The sequence below is a fragment of the Anastrepha obliqua genome, chromosome 3 (assembly GCF_027943255.1).
Source record: "Anastrepha obliqua isolate idAnaObli1 chromosome 3, idAnaObli1_1.0, whole genome shotgun sequence".
Lineage (NCBI taxonomy): Eukaryota > Metazoa > Arthropoda > Insecta > Diptera > Tephritidae > Anastrepha > Anastrepha obliqua.
The window spans coordinates 16,702,381-16,723,159 of record NC_072894.1 but is presented as its reverse complement, the minus strand read 5'-3'; the positions used below and the strand labels follow the sequence as shown (position 1 = coordinate 16,723,159).

The window sequence follows — 20,779 nt, the reverse complement described above, 5'->3', positions numbered from 1 at the left end:
ATTTACATAAACGTGAAAAATGACGAAACATTTATCAAATTCATGAAAGATATGTTCAATTTCGATTTTGCATCAGACGTTAATAAGTCAACAACACTAATGGCCTCTGGTGACGGTCAAGCATTGTTTGACAAGAACTTTATATGTGTGCGTGTCGGGTGCTTGACGCTAATATCTAAAATTTTTGATTTTTACCGACAACAAGTATGCGTGACACGACGCCACCCGACTGCACTAACACATACAAAGCGCAGTCAAGCATGCTGTATCGTCACCAGAGGCCTCATAAGAGGGATCATCATCGATTTGCCTTTTTCAAGACACTTTACACTAGAAACACTCCCTTTCATTTCCTACTTTTTCTATCATCGTCCTATTCTCAACAGAGAAATGGTTCATTACCATGCACACGGGAAGAAGGCATATGCAAATACAAGTATGTGAATTTATATACAAATGCGCATATACATACATATATATGCTCACTCAAGTAGGACAGAGCCAGATGTCGAACGTTGCCGAACGCGGGGGCCGATTGTGCTCTTTGTCGTTCGTTCCGCGCTCTCGCTTGCAGTTCAAGCACATTAGCTTACATTTGCTTGCGTACGGAATAGATTCGTATATTTGATATGTCCATATGACTTGTATGCATCTTTACATATAGATTTGTTCTTTTTGAAAATTGCGCGAAATTGTATATGTACATGCATGTTTATATACATATATTAGTATACAACATATCTTATAGGGTATGTGGTAAATATATATTACCATACATTTTTTCCTTCATATATATTATATATAATAAAAAAATTAATAATAATAACATTAAAACAACAGGTATTATTAACAAACTTGGTTTTATTTTAAATTCTTCAAGTAAATCAAATTAATAATAATCAATAAGAAGGCATATGCAAATACAAATACGTGAATTTATATATGTACATATGCGCATATACATACATATATACGCTCACTTAAGTAGGAGAGAGCAAGATGTCGAACGTTGCCGTTCGTTTGCTTTGTTTGCTTTGTCGTTCGTTCCGCGCTTTCGCTTGGAGTTCATTCAAGGTAACGGCAATGAGCAAGGTAACGACAAATGAGCAAGGTAACGACAAATTAGCAAGGTAACGACAAATTAGCAAGGTAACGACACATTTTTTCGTGCGTGCAGCCGGCTAAATCGAGTTATAAGACGTTATCACGTCAAAAAAACTAATATCCCATGAAGCGTCGCTTGGAGGGTTTGAGAGAAAGATTCTGCGGAAGATTTTTGGACCTTCGCGCGTTGGCGACAGCGAGTATCGCAGGCAATGGAAAGATGAGCTGTATGAGCTTTACAACGTCATAGACATAGCACAGCGAATAAATATCCAGCGGCTTCGCTGACTGAGTCATGTCGTCCGAATGGATACAAAGGCTCCGGCTCTGAAAGGTACCAGCGGTACCAGCCGCTGGTAGCAAAGGAAGAAGGCGAAAAAGGACTTGGCTTCACTTGGTGTGCCCAACTGGTGCCGATTAGCATGCGAACGAAACGACTGGCGCGCTTTTTAAAACTCGGCCAAAATCGCGTAAGCGGTTATCGCGCCAATTAAGAAGAATAATGAAAAAAAAAATTAAAGAATAGAGAATCACGAGCCAAGCTAACTAAACTAACTAAACTTAAAGTTAACCACAAAATTGAATGAATGAATTATTAAAAATGGAGGTTTCGACCTCAAGGTCTTTTGCGCCTACTACACTTCACAATGCCCCATCCAAGCCCAGTACCCCCAATAAACGTAGGATGAAGCTGTTTACTACTTTTTCTCGCTGTGACATCGCATTCAAGAAGAAGGTATAATAGTTTTTTTTGGAGATCGGTCGCAAAATCACAGGAGTCGTTTAAATATAACCCGAGATTATGCAGATAGCGGCAGCCGTAACCGTATGGGTCGCGGCATGACTACCATCCGGAAGTGAGTAGGTTCGAATCTCCGTGCATGAAACACTAAAATGAGAGAAACAGTTTTTTCTTATAGCGGTTGCTCCTCGGCAGGCAATGGCAAACCTCCGAGTGTATTTCTGCCATAAAAAAGCTCCTCATAAAAAAAACTGTAGGTCCCTCCATTTGTGGAGCAACATTAGGAGGCACATCACAAATAGGAGGAGGAGCTCGGCCAAGCAGCAAAACATATACATATATATATATATAAAGGGAGCTTTTTTTGTAGACTTTATATAGGAAGTTGGAGCTTAAAATCTTTGTTGGATGTTTGGCCAGGCTCCTTCTCATATTTATGGAAGCACCTACAGTTTTAAGCAGATGCTTTTTGATGGGCAGTTTTGCATGGCAGAAATACGCTCAGAGGTTTGCCATTACCTGCGTGGGGCGATCGCTATAAGAAAAAAATTGGTCTATCATTTGCTATTTCATGCACGTGGTTTCGAATCCGGGTAACGCAGCAACCCATTCGAGATTAGTCACTCTTTTATCTACGTAAACTTGTATTCTATCATTCTTTTGTACAACCAGCCAGCGGAGGCATTCGATGTTTATGTAGTAAATATGTATGTAACTCAAGAAATTTAATATCCCATCAGCTTCGGTATGCGCCTTCGCAAATGTACAAAGTTCTTAAATTTTATGGAAAACTTTTTTTCTAATGCATAAATTAAAGAATATTAGATGGGCAAGAATGATAGATTAAAAGATTCGGCGGATGGAAGCAAAATTTTTAAATTACGTCATCAAAAGTTTTGACAAGATTCGCTGCCTTATTTTCAATGTTGGTTCTACACATTTTTAGCATTTTTTTCCTTGTTCTCTCTTCTCGGGAGCATAGGGCCTCGAAAAGATTCAGTCTTGCGTTAGTTTCTTTAATCTGTTTTTTTTTATATATGAAAAAAAAATGTATATTATTTCTAAAATGCGTATTTCTTCACCTTTCCCAAATCAATTACTTAGCCTTTAAAATATTAAACATTTTTGATCAATGTGCCATTGTGTTTTTAAATCATATTTTTTACTCCAGAAAAGTAGTAAACGTATGGTGAAAGCCTTTCTTAATTTTATTCTACCAACATTTTCCTTACCCAAATTTAGCAAACGCATTCATCAAATGCAAGTCTGCCTAAATGAAATAGAATCAGCTGTGGCTATTTGTAGCGTTGTAAACAGCTTATTTATCTTTATAACTTTACAAATTCTTCAACAACTTACTTTTGCTTAATATTGTCTAAAAAATGTCTTTAGTTTCATATGCTGCCAGTAGTGATGACGACTCCGACAACACCAATGAAGAAGATTTCGATTCAAGTACAAAAATCAAGGAAAAAGCTGCTCCGGTGACTACTACACTCAGCTCTAAAATAACCAACGACACAATAAGTGACGATGAGGACGACTATGCGCCCACAGAATTTACGCAAATACCTAATCCAATTAAAGATTCAGGGATTATTAAATTGCTAGCGCATAGTCTTTCTCTACCTAAACCGAAAAATACGATTGATTTAAAAACCCCAGACGAAAAATTTGAAGTGACGCCTAAATTCTCCAAACTGCCATTACCTAAACACAAAGTAGAAAAAAGTGTAGTTATTGAAGAGGACGACGAATTTCTCCATAAAAAAGCCATCTTACCCGTCGAAGAGGTGAAGCCAACGAAGCCTTTGTTTGTACCGCCCAGTAAAGGACCTGTTAAGATAACTATACCCTCATTAAAAGAATTTAGTGACGTAGATAAGGATATAGCAGCCAAAGTTAAGAAGCCTCTACTTGATGAGCAAAAAAAATCTGGTTTGCTGGTCATGTTGCCGCGTGCAAAATCAGAGCAAAACTTTAGTAAAGCTACTACTGCTACAGAGAGACCGAAACCTACAACAGTTAATCGTTTTATTCCAGACACAGTGAAAAACCAACGTCCTGCTCATAATACAGAGGGCGTGGATGGTATGAAAAAAGTAATTAAGAAAACGAACAAGACAATGGGTAAATCCAAACCATCATTGGTCGATTGTAGCGATAGTGACGAAAGTGGTGACGAAGCTGATGACTTCTTTTCTCTTAATTCCGAGGATAAGCTGCCTGAGGTTAGCATGAATGAAATCAATACTATGGTAGCGGAACGCGCTGCTAAAATGGCTAATGCAGCTACTCCGTTCCTAAGCAAAGTTGTTGAACATAAACCAACTGATGTCGAAATACAGAACGAACGACTCTTGGCAGAAAATCAACAAGTTGTATTAGACCAAACGGCGTTGCAAGCGCTGGCTGGAAGTAAAGCAAAACGAAGAAGAAAAGAGGAAAACATTGAAGTGGTGGACATTTCTAGTGCAGAAGTACTCCCAAGTAGAGAGGAATGGATGCGTACAGCTCTGGCTTCCTCAACTGCTTATCAACCGACTGGTGTTCTGGTGGATGAAGAACCGGTAGCTGGCACTCGGCGAAAACATCAAATAACTTACCTGGCTCATAAAGCGAAAGCCAACGAAGCTGAACTGCAAGCAATGTGGTCCGCAAATCGTCAAACCCGGCGGGCAACACAGAGCAAATATGGTTTTTAAGATTTCATTGAATTGTTTATATTCACCATAGTGCATATTTTTATTTAAATATAAACTACGAAAAACATAAATGAGTGCTTTATATATTATTATATTTGTACACACATCACCAAGACTCAATTTTGTTCAATCTACCAAATACGTATATAATGGACGCTGAAAGCAGAATCCATATCGGTACCATAGTGACAAATATTGAGATCTCCCACTGCGGGTATTCCAAGCGCAAACAGATCATTAACTGTGATGCTATCTTTAGTAGTACACCACAAATATACCATTGGTAATAGATCAGCAGCTCCTTTAGACGTTTTAAATTGCGCCATTTGCGTATAATTTTAATTACTACATAAATAATTAATATACCATCGAACACCCAAAGCGGTATGAATGTGACAAACCAACTCCAGTGGGTTCGTGGATCCAAGCGTAGGCATAATAAAATTAGGAAGACCAGCACGATGAACCAGGTGAAAAGTGCACGGTGTGCTAACGTCATAGCGTAAAAATATTACAAACAACCTACAAACATTATTGTTTATTTTATTTTTTCTATGCAAATAATTTGTTTATTGACTTAAACAAATGCTTGTGACAATTAGCGGCAATTGGGCGAAATCGGCCGGACCAAGGCGAATACATACAAGGTGACTTCAATAATCCAACAAGAAAGTTGCCTAGCTTATAAGTTGCCGGTGGCAAAATTAGTAGTGTTCTCATACGCGATAGTTTCAATCAATTGCTACTAACAATTAAGTTTTGTATACCGTCAGTTACCGAAAAAACTTGCAAATAAGGTGAATTAAGAGCGCAACATTACATTCAGATGGGAAGTTGCAAGATTTTACTGGATACATTTGTTCATGTAAGAATTTGACAGCATGAAAAATAGTTGTTCACAAGCATATATTTGAAAAATCTGTAGTAGGTGCAACTATACTTTCTACTTTTTTGAATTGCGTGACTTGAAAACTTGCATATGTACTTATAAGTTTCGCACTGGCAAATTCTCTGAAATTTCTTTATTGACTTGTTTTCACTTGATCGGTATTTGGTAAAATAACAATCAGCTGTTTTATAAACGGCTTGTTATAGTCAGGCGTGAAGTTTAAGTTTAATATATCAAAAAGAGAAGGAAAAAATTAATATATCCGGTGTGAAGTTTTAGTTTAATGTATCAAAAAGTGAAGGAAAAAAGTAAATAAACCATTTCGCAAACACCAGAAGCCCGACAAAATTAAACATATGAGAAGTGGAGTCTTATTTTCAATTTTTTGGCGCAGAATGTGAATTTTTGGTTTCTCGTTTTAAACTGTAGTTATATATGATAAGAAATTACTATAATTCCATATGTGCGAGCAAACTAAAAGAAATAATCTACAAACTAACAAACCACAAAAGTAACGAAATTGATGATAGTACCCCATTGCGGCTCGAATATGACACTTTGGAATTTTAGCAGATGACCGTAGAGGAATTAAAGAAATAAAGCGCCGAAAAGACTACTAAAGGAGCATATCAAACCTTCTGATTTCATTTATCCTTACACTACACAAGTCTGACATCTTCAAACACAATATTTTTACTTTCAGAGATCAAAACAAGAAACCAGCAACGACTTTTTAAAAATCCAGTATTTTTTGTTAATGAAAAATCAAAAAAGGTTCATACATTTAAACTCATAACATATACGTTTGCAAAAATTACAAAACTTAGGTACATGTAATATTTATTTAATACACATAGTTGAATAATTTTTTGTTGTAATATTAAAATAAAAGCTTTACCTTGATAGTGGCTCAATCAATTGGTATGAAATTGACTTACAGTGTGAACAAATACTCACTAGCCACGCTCAATGAAGGAGCAGTTTTAAAAAATGCTATTATACAAAAACTAAAAGTTGTAAAAAACAGTTTTTGCAAAAAAAAAAAAATTTAAGAAATATTTGGCTATAGACAGACCGTCTTTCTTTAGTTTTCTATTTCAGGGCAGTTGTTTTGAATCTTTTAACTTCCGCTCCTTAGTTTTTAAAATTATTACATTTTGTAGTTGTAAGTTACTTTGCGCTTAGTGTCGTAGTTGTCGTAGTAATTTCTTAAGTTAAATATATAAATTTCGCACGTTATATTAATAAAGCGTAGAAAAGAGTGAAAATAAAGAAATACAATTTGTAGCAAAGAGTGATATAAGCAAGGGACAATACAAAAAACGATTTTAAAAAATATGTTCGTATGAGCACGACCATATTTGTCAAATTGTTAAAGGTGCACTTAAAACAATAAAAAAAATACTCATATTGATCAACTTTAACATAGCGGTCGGAAAATCCAAAATTTTTAATTTTTCTTCAAACGAGTGTCAATAGTTTGTCCAACCCGAAAACACCGCCATACACTACTGAAATTTGTTTGACAAACCGAAATTTTCGCCTGATTTGACAAATAGCTTGACTCAAGGTGGATTTATTAGTGTGACAGCATTCACCCAGCTGAATTTTTCGCCGTAGGTATGGCGTACGTCAAAATGATATGATATATAAATTCGCCTTGGCTTGACTAGTGTATTTCCCACTTAACTTGACGTGTCACTTTTGCAGAATACTGGAGGTATATTTTCTTATCGGATTCATTTTACAATTTTCTAATTTATTTTATTATAATTTAGCAGTTGAAATTGAGTAATAAGCTCCCGAATTATTATATGGAACAAAAACATTCAAAGCTAGGGGCCTATTGACAAAACAAAAAGGAAAATCTGAAATTAGCAATCCTCGCGACTTTGGATGTGGGTGCGGTACAAAAAGTTTTTTAGCAGTGAGTTCAAGTAAAGGCACCGAATATATTCTAAAATGTTGACCAATTTTGAATCGAAGTCGGCGCGTGTCAAGGGTTTATCTTTTCATCCGAAACGACCATGGATTCTCGCCAGTTTACACACTGGGGTAATTCAGTTATGGGACTACCGTATGCATACATTGCTTGAAAAATTCGACGAGCATGATGGCCCAGTTCGTAGTGTCGCTTTCCATCAACAAATGCCGCTCTTCGTATCAGGAGGCGATGATTACAAGATTAAAGTATGGAATTACAAACTACGTCGTTGCATCTTTACTCTTTTAGCTCATTTGGATTACGTACGCACAGTTGCATTTCATCATGAATATCCATGGATTTTGAGTTCCTCAGATGATCAAACTATTCGAATTTGGAACTGGCAGTCACGAAATTGCATTTGTGTGCTTACCGGCCACAATCATTATGTGATGAGTGCTCAGTTCCATCCAACAGAAGATCAAATAGTGTCGGCTTCATTGGACCAAACTGTGAGAGTGTGGGACATTTCAGGGCTACGTAAAAAGAATGTGGCACCTGGACCTGGTGGATTAGAAGATCATTTGAAGGGACATCCCGGCACTACAGATCTTTTCGGTCAAGCTGATGCTGTGGTTAAGCATGTGTTAGAGGGTCACGATCGTGGTGTTAACTGGGCCAGTTTTCACCCTACTTTACCACTTATCGTATCAGGTGCTGATGATCGCCTTGTTAAATTGTGGCGTATGAACGAGTACAAAGCTTGGGAAGTGGACACATGCCGAGGTCACTACAACAATGTCTCCTGTGTACTTTTCCATCCTAGGCAAGACTTAATTCTTTCCAATGGCGAAGATCGTAGTATACGCGTTTGGGATATGACTAAGCGTCAATGTTTGTACACTTTCCGGCGTGACGGTGAGCGTTTTTGGATACTTGCTGCGCATCCGACATTGAACTTATTTGCCGCTGGACATGACGGCGGTAAGAAATTGTACACACAATTTGATTTTACTTATCCTAATTCAACTATTTTTCGTTATCAGGTATGGTTGTATTTAAATTAGAACGCGAACGTCCAGCTTACGCTGTACATGGCAATTTGCTGTATTATGTAAAGGATCGATTTCTACGTAAACTTGACTTCACAACCACTAAAGATACAGTAGTAATGCAATTGCGTGGAGGTGGTAAATCCCCAGTACACAGCATGTCTTATAATCCGGCGTTGAATGCAGTGCTCATTTGTACACGCACAAATAATCTTGAGAATAGTACCTATGACTTATACCAAATTCCAAAGGATTCTGAATCTCAAAGTGAATCGGAATCAAAACGGTCATCGGGTATTACCGCCATCTGGGTGGCTCGCAATCGCTTTGCTGTTCTTGATCGAAATCAGCAGTTGGTCATTAAAAACTTCAAAAATGAGGTCACCAAAAAAATTCCAACTTTCTGTGAAGAGATCTTTTATGCTGGCACAGGAATGCTGTTGATACGAGACCCCGAGTATGTTACACTTTATGAAGTGCAGCGATTAGTATCTGTTGGCTGTATCAAATTGGCTAAATGCCGTTATGTAGTTTGGTCTGCCGATATGTCTTTGGTAGCTTTACTCTGCAAGCACTCGGTGACTATTTGCGACCGCCGTTTGCAATATTTGTGCACAATCCAGGAGAACTGTCGTGTCAAGTCTGGCGCATGGGATGATTCAGGTGTATTTATTTACACTACTAGCAATCACATTAAATACGCTATTACCAATGGTGATCACGGCATTATACGCACTCTTGATTTGCCCATTTACTTGACACGAGTTAAAGGAAATCAAGTGTTTTGTCTGGATCGCGAGTGTCGTACTCGCGTACTTCATATTGATTCGACAGAATATAAATTCAAATTGGCTCTAATTAATCGCAAATACGATGAAGTGTTGCATATGGTGCGCAATGCACGCCTTGTGGGTCAGAGCATCATTGCATATCTACAACAGAAAGGATATCCTGAAGTGGCTCTTCATTTTGTCAAGGATGAGAAAACACGTTTTGGATTGGCTCTAGAATGTGGCAATATCGAAATCGCCTTGGAAGCTGCTAAGGCGCTCGATGATAAGGACTGCTGGGATCGATTAGGGCAAGCTGCATTGCTGCAGGTAAGCACCGGAACTATATTCTTTTCTTATATTACCTTTTTAATATGATGTTTAATATAAATTCGTCGTTTTGATAGGGTAATCATCAAGTTGTCGAAATGTGCTACCAACGCACAAAGAACTTTGACAAGCTCAGTTTCCTCTATTTAATAACTGGAAATCTGGAAAAGCTTAAGAAAATGAACAAGATTGCTGAAATTCGCAAGGATGTGTCAGCTCAGTATCAGGGTGCACTTCTCTTGGGTGATGTCAAGGAACGCGTGAACATCCTTAAAAACTGCGGACAGCTTTCGCTAGCTTATCTCACTGCTGCAACTCATGGTTTCGAAGAACAAGCAGAACAGTTGGAAACTTTAATCACACAGGAAGGCAATGACTTGCCTGTGGTCAATACCAATGCAACATTGCTTCAGCCTCCTGTTCCTATTCAACAAGTAGAAAGCAATTGGCCTTTGTTAACAGTATCGAAGGGCTTCTTTGAGGGGGCAATGATTACACGTGCTGGCACTAGCGCTACGGCCAGGCAAGCATTGAACGCCAATGCCGATGCGGCTGTCTTGGATGATGTCGGTGCAGGTGATGGCTGGGGTGCAGATGCTGATTTAGGTATTGAGGAAGATGGTGACGACGAAATGCATGATGCTTTAGATAGCGAACCTGGTGCAGAGGGAGTAGGAGAGGATGGAGCTGGTTGGGACGTAGGTGATGATGATTTGGTAGTTCCAGAAGAACTCGCCTCGAAAATTAAAGCATCAGCTTTGGATAATGGTTTTTATGCTGCCCCTAGTAAAGGAACCTCTGCTCCTCAACACTGGGCCAACCATTCACCACTTGTATTGGATCACGTTAAATCAGGATCATTTGAATCAGCATTCCGGCTTCTCAATAGCCAATTGGGTGTGGTTAATTTTAAGCCTTTCAAAACACTATTTTTGCAGAACTATACATGTGCGCGGACGAGTTTTACAGCCATGCCCAATTTGCAATCACTATCTGCATATCCCCTACGTAATAGTGGCGAGACGAATCCGAAGAATCAACGACCAGCTTTGGGCGTAAAACTAAATGATTTAGTGCAACGCCTGCAAGCTGGTTACCAACTTACCACAGCTGGTAAATTTACTGAAGCTATCGAAAAATTCCATTCCATATTACTACACATACCACTGTTGGTGGTGGAAACGAAGCAGGATATAGCAGAAACCCAACAATTATTGAAGATTTGTTCTGAATATATACTTGGTTTGAAGATGGAAACAGAACGCAAGGGCATGCCAAAGTCGACATTAGAAGAGCAAAAGCGACTTTGTGAGATGGCTGCTTATTTCACACATTGCAAACTACAGCCTGTTCACCAAATCCTAACCCTACGCACAGCCTTGAATATGTTTTTTAAACTAAAGAACTATAAGACAGCTGCATCATTTGCGCGACGCCTGCTTGAGTTGGGACCACGTCCGGAAGTGGCGCAACAAGTACGCAAGATTCTGCAGGCGTGTGAAGTTAACCCCATTGACGAGCACCAATTGCAGTACGAAGAATTCAATCCATTTAATATTTGTGGCATAAGCTATAAACCCATATACCGCGGGAAGCCAGAGATAACTTGTCCGTTCTGTGGTGCCTCTTTTGATCCACAATTTAAGGGCAACATTTGCACCGTCTGTGAAGTGAGCCAAATCGGAAAGGATAGTATTGGTCTGCGTATATCGAGTTTGCAATTTCGCTAAAAGTTACCAATGGTCACATAGTGTTTATCGTTAGCTTGCCAAAAGTGGCTTTAAATGGAATAAAATTGTAGACGAACTGTATTATTTTAGTTCATTATTTTAAAAATATACTACAAGCTAGAGGCGAATATGTATTTGCCGATTATATAATTACGTGAATCTTATGTTATTCTTGATATTCCCTTAAAATTGGTATAATCAAACAAATAAATAATACAATAAAACACTTGTTTTCTTTCCATTAGCTACTCATTTTTAGTTGAATTTGCAATATGAAAAATATGAAATAGATTATATGCTCACTAGAGCAGATAGATAGATATAGGAGTAAGGTTTGCACCTCGATCTCATGGTCTTTTGCGCCCTCTACTTATCACAGTACTTCATCCAAGCCCAGTTCCCTTATCGAACTCAGTATAGAGTTGAGTTGAATTGAGCGTATGTGCCTTTGCTCACTAAACCAAGTTTTATTATAAAAACTTATGCATGAACTTAAATGTTTTGGTGAGAGATTCATGATATAACTGTAACTATGTAGTATATGCTTTCGGATATAATAAAATCTCCCAATTTTTTCATAGTATACCTTCAAGTTAACCGCTAGGGCAATTATGCCACCAAACTAGTACATACAAATGCAGGTATATTTAACTGCAATTAAGGAAGTTTAATACTTCATAATATTTTAATATTAGGTATTCAATAATGGCCGCAGCTCAACTTCTGAGAATAATATTTGGCCTTATTGAACTTTGGAAACAAAATTGTGGAAAAACGTTTCTAAACTACATCAGCCGATATTTTTGCTTATGACAGCCAACGAAATCGAACAAACTTATTACTAACTCATCCAGTCTTCAGCAGCAATTAACATGCAGTTTTAAATTTGTTACTGTAACAAGCGATAAGGCGAATTTATATATATGAAAAATGGGAGGGGAGCTGACCAAACAAGAAGCAATGTGTGTAAAAGAAGATCGAATCTCGAATGTATAACGTTGAAATACAAAGAAAAAGTTGCATGCAAGCAACGTATCTATACTTAAACAACATAGAAATACAACATAAGTATGAACATTTTTACTCACAAAAGACATTTAATTCCCATAAAACATACGACATAATGGATGCATATTTTACACTTCATAATACTAGATTTTAAATGTAAGCAGTAAGAATTTATATTATTATCATAATATAATATCGTAAAAAATAAGGATAAAACTGAACTTCTTAATGCATTATTATCCTTAAAAAATTGATCAAAGCATTAGCATAGATATTTTAGTATTTTGTTTGTTTTATATTTAGGTTATTTTTCATAAGTCTTAACTATTGTCCAATATATGGCTGCACAATAATTCTACTGCTGTTTTCTTAAACGTGATAAAGCACTTTTTAGCGTCGCCACATACTAGCACCTACACCAATGCCACCTGATGGCACACCACGCCGTACAGCTTCCATATCAACCTCTGGTCGGCTATCGCGATATGCACGTTTTGAATCTTCGAACTCGCGTAAACGCAAATTGTATCGTTCGATCTGTTCACGTAATATTTGATCTTCATGCATGGCTCGCCGTTCATCGAACTCTAGGCAGCCCGAACCATCTAAGCGCTCCAAATCTAGCCAACCTCGAAAGCGCACACATACACCATTCATTATGAAGTATGACTTTATGTACACTTTACCATGCTCCTTATCAAAGTCGCATTCTTTATCGTGTAAGTACGGATTCTGGGTTGCATTAAAAACTAGCTGCAGATTGGTTCCCGATGCCACGAACGAGATCTCGGTATGACCCTCCCGGCAACCATTGTGGAATCGCATTTGGCGTTCCTCTAAAGCACGCTCACGGTAGCCAGTATAGCGTATCTCGCTTTCGCGGCTTAATCTACGAAATAATTCGTCACTCTCAAATTTTGCCTTTTGATCGGGCACCACGCGCGGCATTTTGAAAATAAAACGTGGCCTGTAAATAAAAATTAATAATTTATATACAAATTTTTCAGCTACTACAGATTTATGTACCTGGGCTGTTCATAGATGCCTATAGGGTCGTTATAAATCATACTAGCCAATGCTGCTTCATTCATTTTATTAAAAATTAAATCCACCCCCGGGATTTTAAATACTCGAAAACAGTTCAGAGATCTTCACCTATTGACTTCAATCACCAAACAAAGATTTTTTATAGTACCTTTAATGGATTCTTCCTATCCAAATTTTAATTAACAAACACCTCAAAACGACGAAAATATAAACGCAGCTAAATTTTTCCGCTTTTGTGTTGTTATACTAACATTTTTGCGGTTTTGCAGGGGTACACTTTTATGGACTAAAAATACTACCTTTATTATTGAGGAAATCAAAGCGAATTATTCTTGGAGGAAATATTCAAGCGTATCAAAGGCGAATTCATTTAAAATAACTTCGCTACAAGCCGAGTTGTGTGCCTTAGGTGGCGCCATTAAAACACATTTACTTTATTTTTCGCGACGTCAGGCTCTTACCAATACAAAACAAACAAAAGTAGGAGAAATTGCATGTTTGTGAAAATTCAGTGAATGGCTTGGTAATATTGTGATTTGTGAGTTTAAAACTAAAGCAAACGAAATGCCGCGTTTTAACTCGTTAAAGCACAAATTAATATAAAGCCGCTAAATATAGTTCTTTGGGTTTTAATGCAGAAGACGCCAAGGCTTGAAAGTATGTGTGTGTGCATATAATTTCATGTGTTTGGTTGTTTCTATTGTTTTCACCTACTCTTTCTTTTCACAAACCAGTAATTTTCATCCCTTATTTCTTTATTCCTGAGCTCCTACAACACAGCGATTTCGGAAGACACAATCTTGTTTCTATCATTCTTGTATTCTACTGCTCTCACCTTGTATGAATTCGCCTGTGAAAGTAATAGAACCGCCGACATTTGACATTTCACTCCATCGCACGTGTATTATGTTCTGTTTTGGATTATTGAGTTGAACGCTGTTTTTCGAATAGTTTTAATTTAAATTAATTACAATATTCATTTGAAAATGTCACTTTTGGCAACAACAGGTATTAGTTTCGCAACGAATTCCAAAAATAAGAAGATTGTTTTCGGAGACGACGGAGAGGTTTTGGCTGAGACAGATGTAAAGGCTTTGGAAGTCACAAAAAAAGGAAAGAAGAAAAAAAATAAATCTGATCAATCAGAGGAAGACTTTAAATTTGAAGGTAACACAAAGGATGATGAGGATGACTACTTTGCCAAACGAGAGAAAAAACGCCAGCAACAAATGGAGGAAAACGATGATGCGAATTCACATAAAAAGTGGTTCAATGTGGTAAGTACTTATGAAATGTCAAGAACATAGTCACGTTTTTTGATTAAATATTTTTCTGTGTAAGCTGCTTATAACGGTAACGAATTAATATTCAATTCAATTCCAAAACAGTATCCTGAGTATCCATCATCAGAAGATGTGTTGGACATGAAAGAGTCGGAGCAAATGGAGTTATACAATATTTGCAAAAATTCATTTGAAGCCGAACTACCAAATTTCTCCAAACGTAAGTTCTCTTCACTCGAATAATTTTCCCTAATGTGTTACTAATAACTATATCTAAAAATGTGATATTCAACAGGTGATTCTTCGGATGCGCGCTGGTTGCAAACAGCTCTGCGTAAAGGTACTGCGAAGGATCGAGCTAATGCTGGTGCGCTTCTTGTTACCAGCAATCCACTGGGAAATTTGGATGCATTGAGCACGTTAATTGGTTTTACTAAGATATCGAATAAATCGTCAAACGATGTCATTACAATATTAGTGGATTTGTGGAAAAAAGTTTTGTTACCTCCCCATCGAAAACTCTTCTCTTTGCAATTGCGTGGTGCTGACTGGAAGTTGGTCCGCAAAAATACAGCTTTAAACAAAGATAAACAGCGACGTATTTACGCGTACTGGTTTTTTGAGAATGAGTTGAAAGACCAGTATTTTGGTAAAGCGAAATATCCTCATCTTACAATTCAAAGTAATTTTATTGTATGTATACATATTTGCAGAATTTTTAAGGAATCTTCAGCAGGCCATTCAAACGGGCCAGGAACATAATAAAAACACAGCAATTGTTGCGGCATCACAACTATTATCCTTTGCCCCCGAAAAAGAACAAATGATTCTAACGTTGCTGGTCAATAAACTTGGTGATCCGACCGCAAAAGTCGCTTCAAAGGCATTACATCATCTTACTGAAGTTGCCCATCGCCATCCAAATATGTGCGGAGTCATTGTGGCAGAATCGGAAAAGCTACTTTTTCGTAATAACATCTCTGAGCGAGCGCAACATTTTGCACTTTGTTTTCTAGCCAGTATAGCACCATCAGGTCGGCCAGAAGTTTGCACGAAATTAGTAAATATTTGTTTTGCCTTATTTAAAGTGCTTGTGCAAAAAGGTGCTGTCAATAATCGCACTATGCAAGCTATTTTACGTTGTTTGCAAAAGGCCATTATTGAGGCTAAGCCAGAGGAAGGCTCTTCAGAAATTCTTAGTAAGGATATGCAAGATACAATATACCGTCTGGTGCATTTGGCTGATATACGCGTTTCAGTGCAAACGCTTGGCTTACTCTTGCAATTGATGACTGTGAAAACTGAGAAATCGGATCGTTTCTACAATGCTCTATATAAGAAAATGCACGACTTGGAAATCGTAAATATAGGTGTGAAAACAGCAGCTCAACTACTTCATATCATCCATCGGGCCATTCATATAGACACGAATGTGCAACGTGGTCAGGCATTTATCAAGCGATTGCTGCAATGTGCGCTGTATTTGTCTCCAAATATGGCCGCCGGTTGTCTAATAGTGATAAACAAATTGTTGCGCAGCCGCAAAGAGCTGGCAGGTGGTATATGCCCTTATGGCAATGATGAAAGAGCAACCAACGAAACCTCAATAGCTCTTAAGGTACAACCAACTGATATAGAGTTGGCTAAATTTGATAGCGACGGAGAGGAGAAGTATGAAGATATACGGGATGAAGATGGAACCGGAAATGGGGATATTGAAGAGAATCCAAATGACTCGGACGAATCTAAATTAAATGAAAAGGGAACCGAAGATGGGAATATTGAAGAGAATCCGAATGAGTCGGAAGAATCTAAGTTAAACACTTCAACGATATCTTCGTGGCACCACGTAAAGGTTAAGTCCGATGCATCCGAAGCGAAAGTACGCGATATGGCACCAAACAAATATGATCCTTATCACCGAGTGCCCTCGTTCGCTGGCGCTGAGTTCGCATTGCGTGACGAATTGGTGCTTTTACGCGAGCATTATCATCCTACAATTCAAGTATTCGCTGATAATATTTTGCAACGTAAGTATATAATTTTATTGATGATGTTTTAATTAATTTGCTTACTTGCATACAGAAAAGAGAATCGACTACTTCGGTGATCCCTTACGCGATTTCGGTTTACCCCACTTTCTTGAACGGTTCGCTTTCAAAAATCCTAAAAAGTTGGATAACCAAAAGGAGGAGACACCAGTAATTGCGCACAAACGGTATATGGCCTTTGGTACACGTGGAAAACCGATTAAGTCTTTAACGAAAGCGAATTGTACTGAGGATGAAATGTATATTTTTACTTTCCTGGAGCAAAAACGGCAAAAACAAGTGGCGAACAAAACTAAAAAGAAGGAAGAAATTAGCAATGAAGAGGATGAACAGCTGAAAGAAGGCGAAGTTGATGACGATGAATTTGAAGAATATCTTGGCAGCTACTTTGGTAAGAAAGCTAAAGCGGCAGCTGACGCTGAAGACGAAGAAGAGATGGACTTCCTCAAAGAATTGGGAGGTGAATTAAAACCAGACACCAAGATAAAAAAGAAGAAAACATCGAACGATGATGACGAAGAGGGTGTAGCAGACATTGATGCGGACTGGGGTGATGATGATGCAGAAGAAGGCGATTTCGCTGCTGATAGTGATGCATCGGATGATGAAGATGGCTCGATCGATGAAGATGGTTCGATTGATGAGAATTTCGATGACGATGAGGATGATGTTGGTTCACTAGATGCAGATGATGCTCCAGCTGGTTTGAAGGATGCAAGTCAAGACAGCTTTTCTGAAGATATGAGCGATGACGATGATGATGGTGATAGTGACTTGGAAGCTTCGAGCTCTAAAGTATCGCGAAAACGAGCTGTTTCTTCTTTGAATGAGAAAAGCTTTGCAAAGAAACTTAAGCATAGCGATGGTGAGTAGAGAAAATGATAAATGATAAAATGATTTTATTATATGGCCGATTAAACCGATTTAATATCATTTGTAGATATGAGTTCGCTATTTGCGGCTGCGGACGATTTCGCTGAATTGCTAGAAGAAACAGGTAAAACGAAGGGTCAGGGCACTACACATGCACTATTCAACAAGGACAAATCATCTGCAAAGCAAATGAAATGGGAAGAGAAAAGGCACTCAAATGCAAAATCTTACACAAAGCGTTCGAAAAAAGGCAATCTTGGACACAAAAATATTAACAAAAAGCGAAAATAAAATAAAGCATAATTTAACGTTGTTAATTTTATAAGAATTCAATAAAACAATATAGTTATAATTTTCATACAATAACTGAAGGTTGTCTCAACGTGAGAGTACTATCAGGGCCGTCGATAGAAAATTCGGACCGCGACGAGCGAATCATGTACCCTTATAAACAAATTCGGAATAAAATAAAAGTCTCGCATGTGGGGCTTCTTTAACGTATAGAATCATTGTATGTTTGTCATAGAAACTTATAAAGAAACAGCAGTTTTTGCGAAAATGTGGAAGAATTCTTCTTTCTTCAATGATTTATGTCGTTATTTTTATAGAACTGTTAATTATAAATACAGTCTGTATGAATCACATCGTCGAGTCATACTCTGTGTTAATTTCTGCGCAAGATGTGGAGTTAATCGGCTCCAAATCAGTCGAATTTGTCTTGATAAACGTTTGGCCATCCATATTTGTTCCTTTCAGTTTTTGCTTAACTATTGCTCAAGCATTGTGAACAGGGTAGGCCACAGGTGACTGTGAAGGTCAATTCAACATTTCAATTCCACTCTACCTACCTCCGGCTTCGATGTTTGGGATCGTTGTCTCCATGTAAAACCCAAGGTTCGATCTATTCAAACATCTTCGCAACACAAGTAAACGGCCAATCCTCTTTCGGAGAAGCAGTCCCAAACATGAACCTGAACTGTTAACCCTTTCGCGATATTGTTGCCATATGGCAACAGTAAACTTTAAAAGGCCGTCAACGCTCTCTTGTAAAAAATATCAACTTTTTTGTTACATATTTTCAAAAATTGAAGTTTAATGGTTAAACAGAAATAAAATAAATAATAACCGCCCATTATATATCGGTAATACAACATTTTTAAAGAAAGCCTTCTGGCATATAGCACTTCACTCTGAAATTTGTATTTTGCATTTTTGGATTTTTGAGGCATTTTGGGCAAATGTTTTCAACAATTTTTAAATAAAGTATATGAAAAATGTTCAATCTGTCATTTGGCATATAAATATTTTTTCTCTCGCAGCTTTAAAAGCTGTGCTAATTTTTAAAACTAAGCTTGTTGCCATATGGCGATTTGCGATTGAAACCAATACAAAACATTTGTTGCCATATGGCAACATTAAAAAAAAAGCACTTAACAAAAAAAATAAAAAAAAAATTTAACTGTATTGTTATTGGTCCTAAAATAAATACTCAGACAAAAATTTGGATTTTTTGGATGGCGCAATAAAAAGATGTAGCGAAAGGGTTAAGCATCGAGGACTGTTAAGCATCGATTTTCAGCTTTGCACCAGGACCGATATATGCAACTATTCGCGCAAAAAGGAAGATTTTTGCGTGAATATTATATTTGCCCAATTCCGTTTTGAATTTGCCTTAGCGAATGCAAGTTTTGTTTTTTCAGTGTGTGACAATGATTGAGGCCATGGAACAATGAGCTCCATGGCGAAATAGATACAGCGCGGCGAATAAAGATCCAGCGGCTTCGTTCGCTAGGTCATACCATCCGAATGAATACAAACGCTCTGGTTCTGAAAGGATTCGATGCGGTACCAGCTGATGGTAGTAGAAGAGGAGCAAGGTCTGCTGTGCATTGGAAAGATCAGGTGGAGAAGGACTCGGCTAGAACAAAGGTTATTAGAAGACGAACATGTACAGCACAAGTAGCTAGGAAGACAGTCGTTTTGAATTAACCACAAATATTTAGAAGAAGCTCACTCGAATAAAAAAAATAAATAATTGGCGCGTACACTTCTGTTAGGTGTTTGGCCGAGCTCCTCCTCCTATTTGTGGTGTGCGTCTTGACGTTGTTTCACAAATGGAGGGACCTACAGTTTCAAGCCGACTCCGAACGGCAGATATTTTTATGAGGAGCTCATGTCAGAAATACACTCGGAGGTTTGCCGTTGCCTGCCGAGGGGCGACCGCTATTAGAAAAATGTTTTTATTAATTTTGCTTTCACCGAGATTCGAACCAACGTTCTCTCTGTGAATTCCGAATGGTAATCACGCACCAACCCATTCGGCTACGGCGGCCGCCCAAGCTCACTCGAATATCTGAGGCGAAAGTCCGCCCGGTAGTCTAGTCACAGTAGTGCTGCACCGAATCGGATTTCATTCAAATTTGAATGCATTCCTAAAGCATAGATTGTGAAATCTTGGCGTTCATTGACCAATTTTTGTTGATGTCCGAAGAATATGTGAATTTTGTAGCTTTGAAAAAATTCCAATGAAACCATATTGCAAATGAAATTATTTTGGAGCCTGCCACTACTGTAATGACAAAAACAAAACCTTTTTTTTCAAGATACCACGGAATATATTAATATGCGTTTATTTAATTAGCCAGGAATCTAAATTTGTGGAAAACTTTCTAGAAAAAAAATACCAGTCTAACTTTTAGACGCGATAGAAGTGAAACCTTCCGTAAAACAAACTGAGAGAGAATGAGACGAAAGCAGCATTAGGGGCGGGATAATTATAGGTTCATTATAATATTGCTATAAAGTTCATATTTAATTTTCTTCATTTTATTATTATTCATCCTCAATGTTTTCAATTTCAACAAATGATACGAGTGGCTTATGATAGCTAAAATATGATACAAATGCTTTGGTTTCGATGTTGCCAACATATCTTTGAAATACCGCGTCAATGGTTGTTTTTGATCGTGTTGTCGATTCAGTGCGATTGTTACACATTTTTAAATTGAATGTTGTATTGAGAACGTCAATTGAAGGAACCGCTGTGTCCAATGCAAAATTTACGTTAAAATCGCCATTTAAAATCATTGGAACTTTATTGTAATCTTTTCTAAGTATCCGCGATACTTCTGGTGTATACTTTATTAAATTTTCGTGAATGAATTCCGTGATGCTATTTATTGATTGATTCGGTGAAATATAAATTGCCACAATTAAAACTGTTTTTCCATTGCTCAATCTGGTTTCGCATGCACATATTTCTCCCACTTTA

The 20,779-nt window shown here is 37.7% G+C and overlaps 5 protein-coding genes across 6 annotated transcripts; 3 read left to right on the top strand and 2 right to left on the bottom strand.

The window, feature by feature from the left end:
• The first annotated feature begins 3,083 nt into the window (after positions 1-3,083).
• LOC129242435 (uncharacterized) lies at positions 3,084-4,622 on the top strand. The gene has a single exon (XM_054879065.1). The coding sequence runs from the start codon at positions 3,229-3,231 to the stop codon at positions 4,549-4,551; it is 1,323 nt and encodes a 440-aa protein (XP_054735040.1). The 5' UTR covers positions 3,084-3,228; the 3' UTR covers positions 4,552-4,622.
• Positions 4,623-4,626: 4 nt separating this feature from the next.
• Positions 4,627-5,166, bottom strand: LOC129242436 (transmembrane protein 60). The gene has a single exon (XM_054879067.1). The coding sequence runs from the start codon at positions 5,048-5,050 to the stop codon at positions 4,658-4,660; it is 393 nt and encodes a 130-aa protein (XP_054735042.1). The 5' UTR covers positions 5,051-5,166; the 3' UTR covers positions 4,627-4,657.
• A 1,909-nt stretch (positions 5,167-7,075) lies between these two features.
• LOC129240641 (coatomer subunit alpha) lies at positions 7,076-11,472 on the top strand. 2 transcript variants are annotated; one of them, XM_054876566.1, is made up of 4 exons: positions 7,076-7,160; positions 7,219-8,348; positions 8,411-9,516; positions 9,594-11,472. In XM_054876566.1, the coding sequence occupies exons 2-4, from the start codon at positions 7,403-7,405 to the stop codon at positions 11,244-11,246; spliced, it is 3,705 nt and encodes a 1,234-aa protein (XP_054732541.1). In that variant the 5' UTR covers positions 7,076-7,160; positions 7,219-7,402; the 3' UTR covers positions 11,247-11,472. The 2 variants fall into 2 exon arrangements, with proteins under 2 accessions (XP_054732541.1, XP_054732542.1); XM_054876567.1 differs by having other exon boundaries at positions 7,080-7,160; positions 7,222-8,348.
• Positions 11,473-12,323: 851 nt separating this feature from the next.
• On the bottom strand, positions 12,324-13,553 carry LOC129240895 (protein big brother). The gene is made up of 2 exons (XM_054876964.1): positions 13,281-13,553; positions 12,324-13,221 (listed from the first exon to the last, which is right to left on the bottom strand). Exons 1-2 carry the CDS (start codon positions 13,343-13,345, stop codon positions 12,645-12,647), a joined length of 642 nt encoding a protein of 213 aa, XP_054732939.1. The 5' UTR covers positions 13,346-13,553; the 3' UTR covers positions 12,324-12,644.
• A 632-nt stretch (positions 13,554-14,185) lies between these two features.
• LOC129241558 (CCAAT/enhancer-binding protein zeta) lies at positions 14,186-17,874 on the top strand. Its single transcript, XM_054877955.1, has 6 exons — positions 14,186-14,578; positions 14,690-14,804; positions 14,880-15,233; positions 15,298-16,614; positions 16,670-17,500; positions 17,576-17,874. The coding sequence occupies exons 1-6, from the start codon at positions 14,288-14,290 to the stop codon at positions 17,797-17,799; spliced, it is 3,132 nt and encodes a 1,043-aa protein (XP_054733930.1). The 5' UTR covers positions 14,186-14,287; the 3' UTR covers positions 17,800-17,874.
• Positions 17,875-20,779: the final 2,905 nt, after the last annotated feature.

Excerpts from the sequence above, each read along its gene's own strand:
- LOC129242436 (XM_054879067.1), bottom strand. The coding sequence starts at position 5,050 with ATGACGTTAGCACACCGTGCACTTTTCACCTGGTTCATCGTGCTGGTC.
- LOC129240895 (XM_054876964.1), bottom strand. The coding sequence starts at position 13,345 with ATGAATGAAGCAGCATTGGCTAGTATGATTTATAACGACCCTATAGGC. Across the intron at positions 13,222-13,280 it reads GGCATCTATGAACAGCCCAG|GCCACGTTTTATTTTCAAAA; the intron begins GTACATAAATCT and ends TTTTATTTACAG.
- LOC129241558 (XM_054877955.1), top strand. The coding sequence starts at position 14,288 with ATGTCACTTTTGGCAACAACAGGTATTAGTTTCGCAACGAATTCCAAA. Across the intron at positions 14,805-14,879 it reads ACTACCAAATTTCTCCAAAC|GTGATTCTTCGGATGCGCGC; the intron begins GTAAGTTCTCTT and ends GATATTCAACAG. Across the intron at positions 17,501-17,575 it reads GAAACTTAAGCATAGCGATG|ATATGAGTTCGCTATTTGCG; the intron begins GTGAGTAGAGAA and ends TATCATTTGTAG.
- LOC129240641 (XM_054876566.1), top strand. The coding sequence starts at position 7,403 with ATGTTGACCAATTTTGAATCGAAGTCGGCGCGTGTCAAGGGTTTATCT. Across the intron at positions 8,349-8,410 it reads TGCCGCTGGACATGACGGCG|GTATGGTTGTATTTAAATTA; the intron begins GTAAGAAATTGT and ends TTTCGTTATCAG. Across the intron at positions 9,517-9,593 it reads GGCAAGCTGCATTGCTGCAG|GGTAATCATCAAGTTGTCGA; the intron begins GTAAGCACCGGA and ends TCGTTTTGATAG.
- LOC129242435 (XM_054879065.1), top strand. The coding sequence starts at position 3,229 with ATGTCTTTAGTTTCATATGCTGCCAGTAGTGATGACGACTCCGACAAC.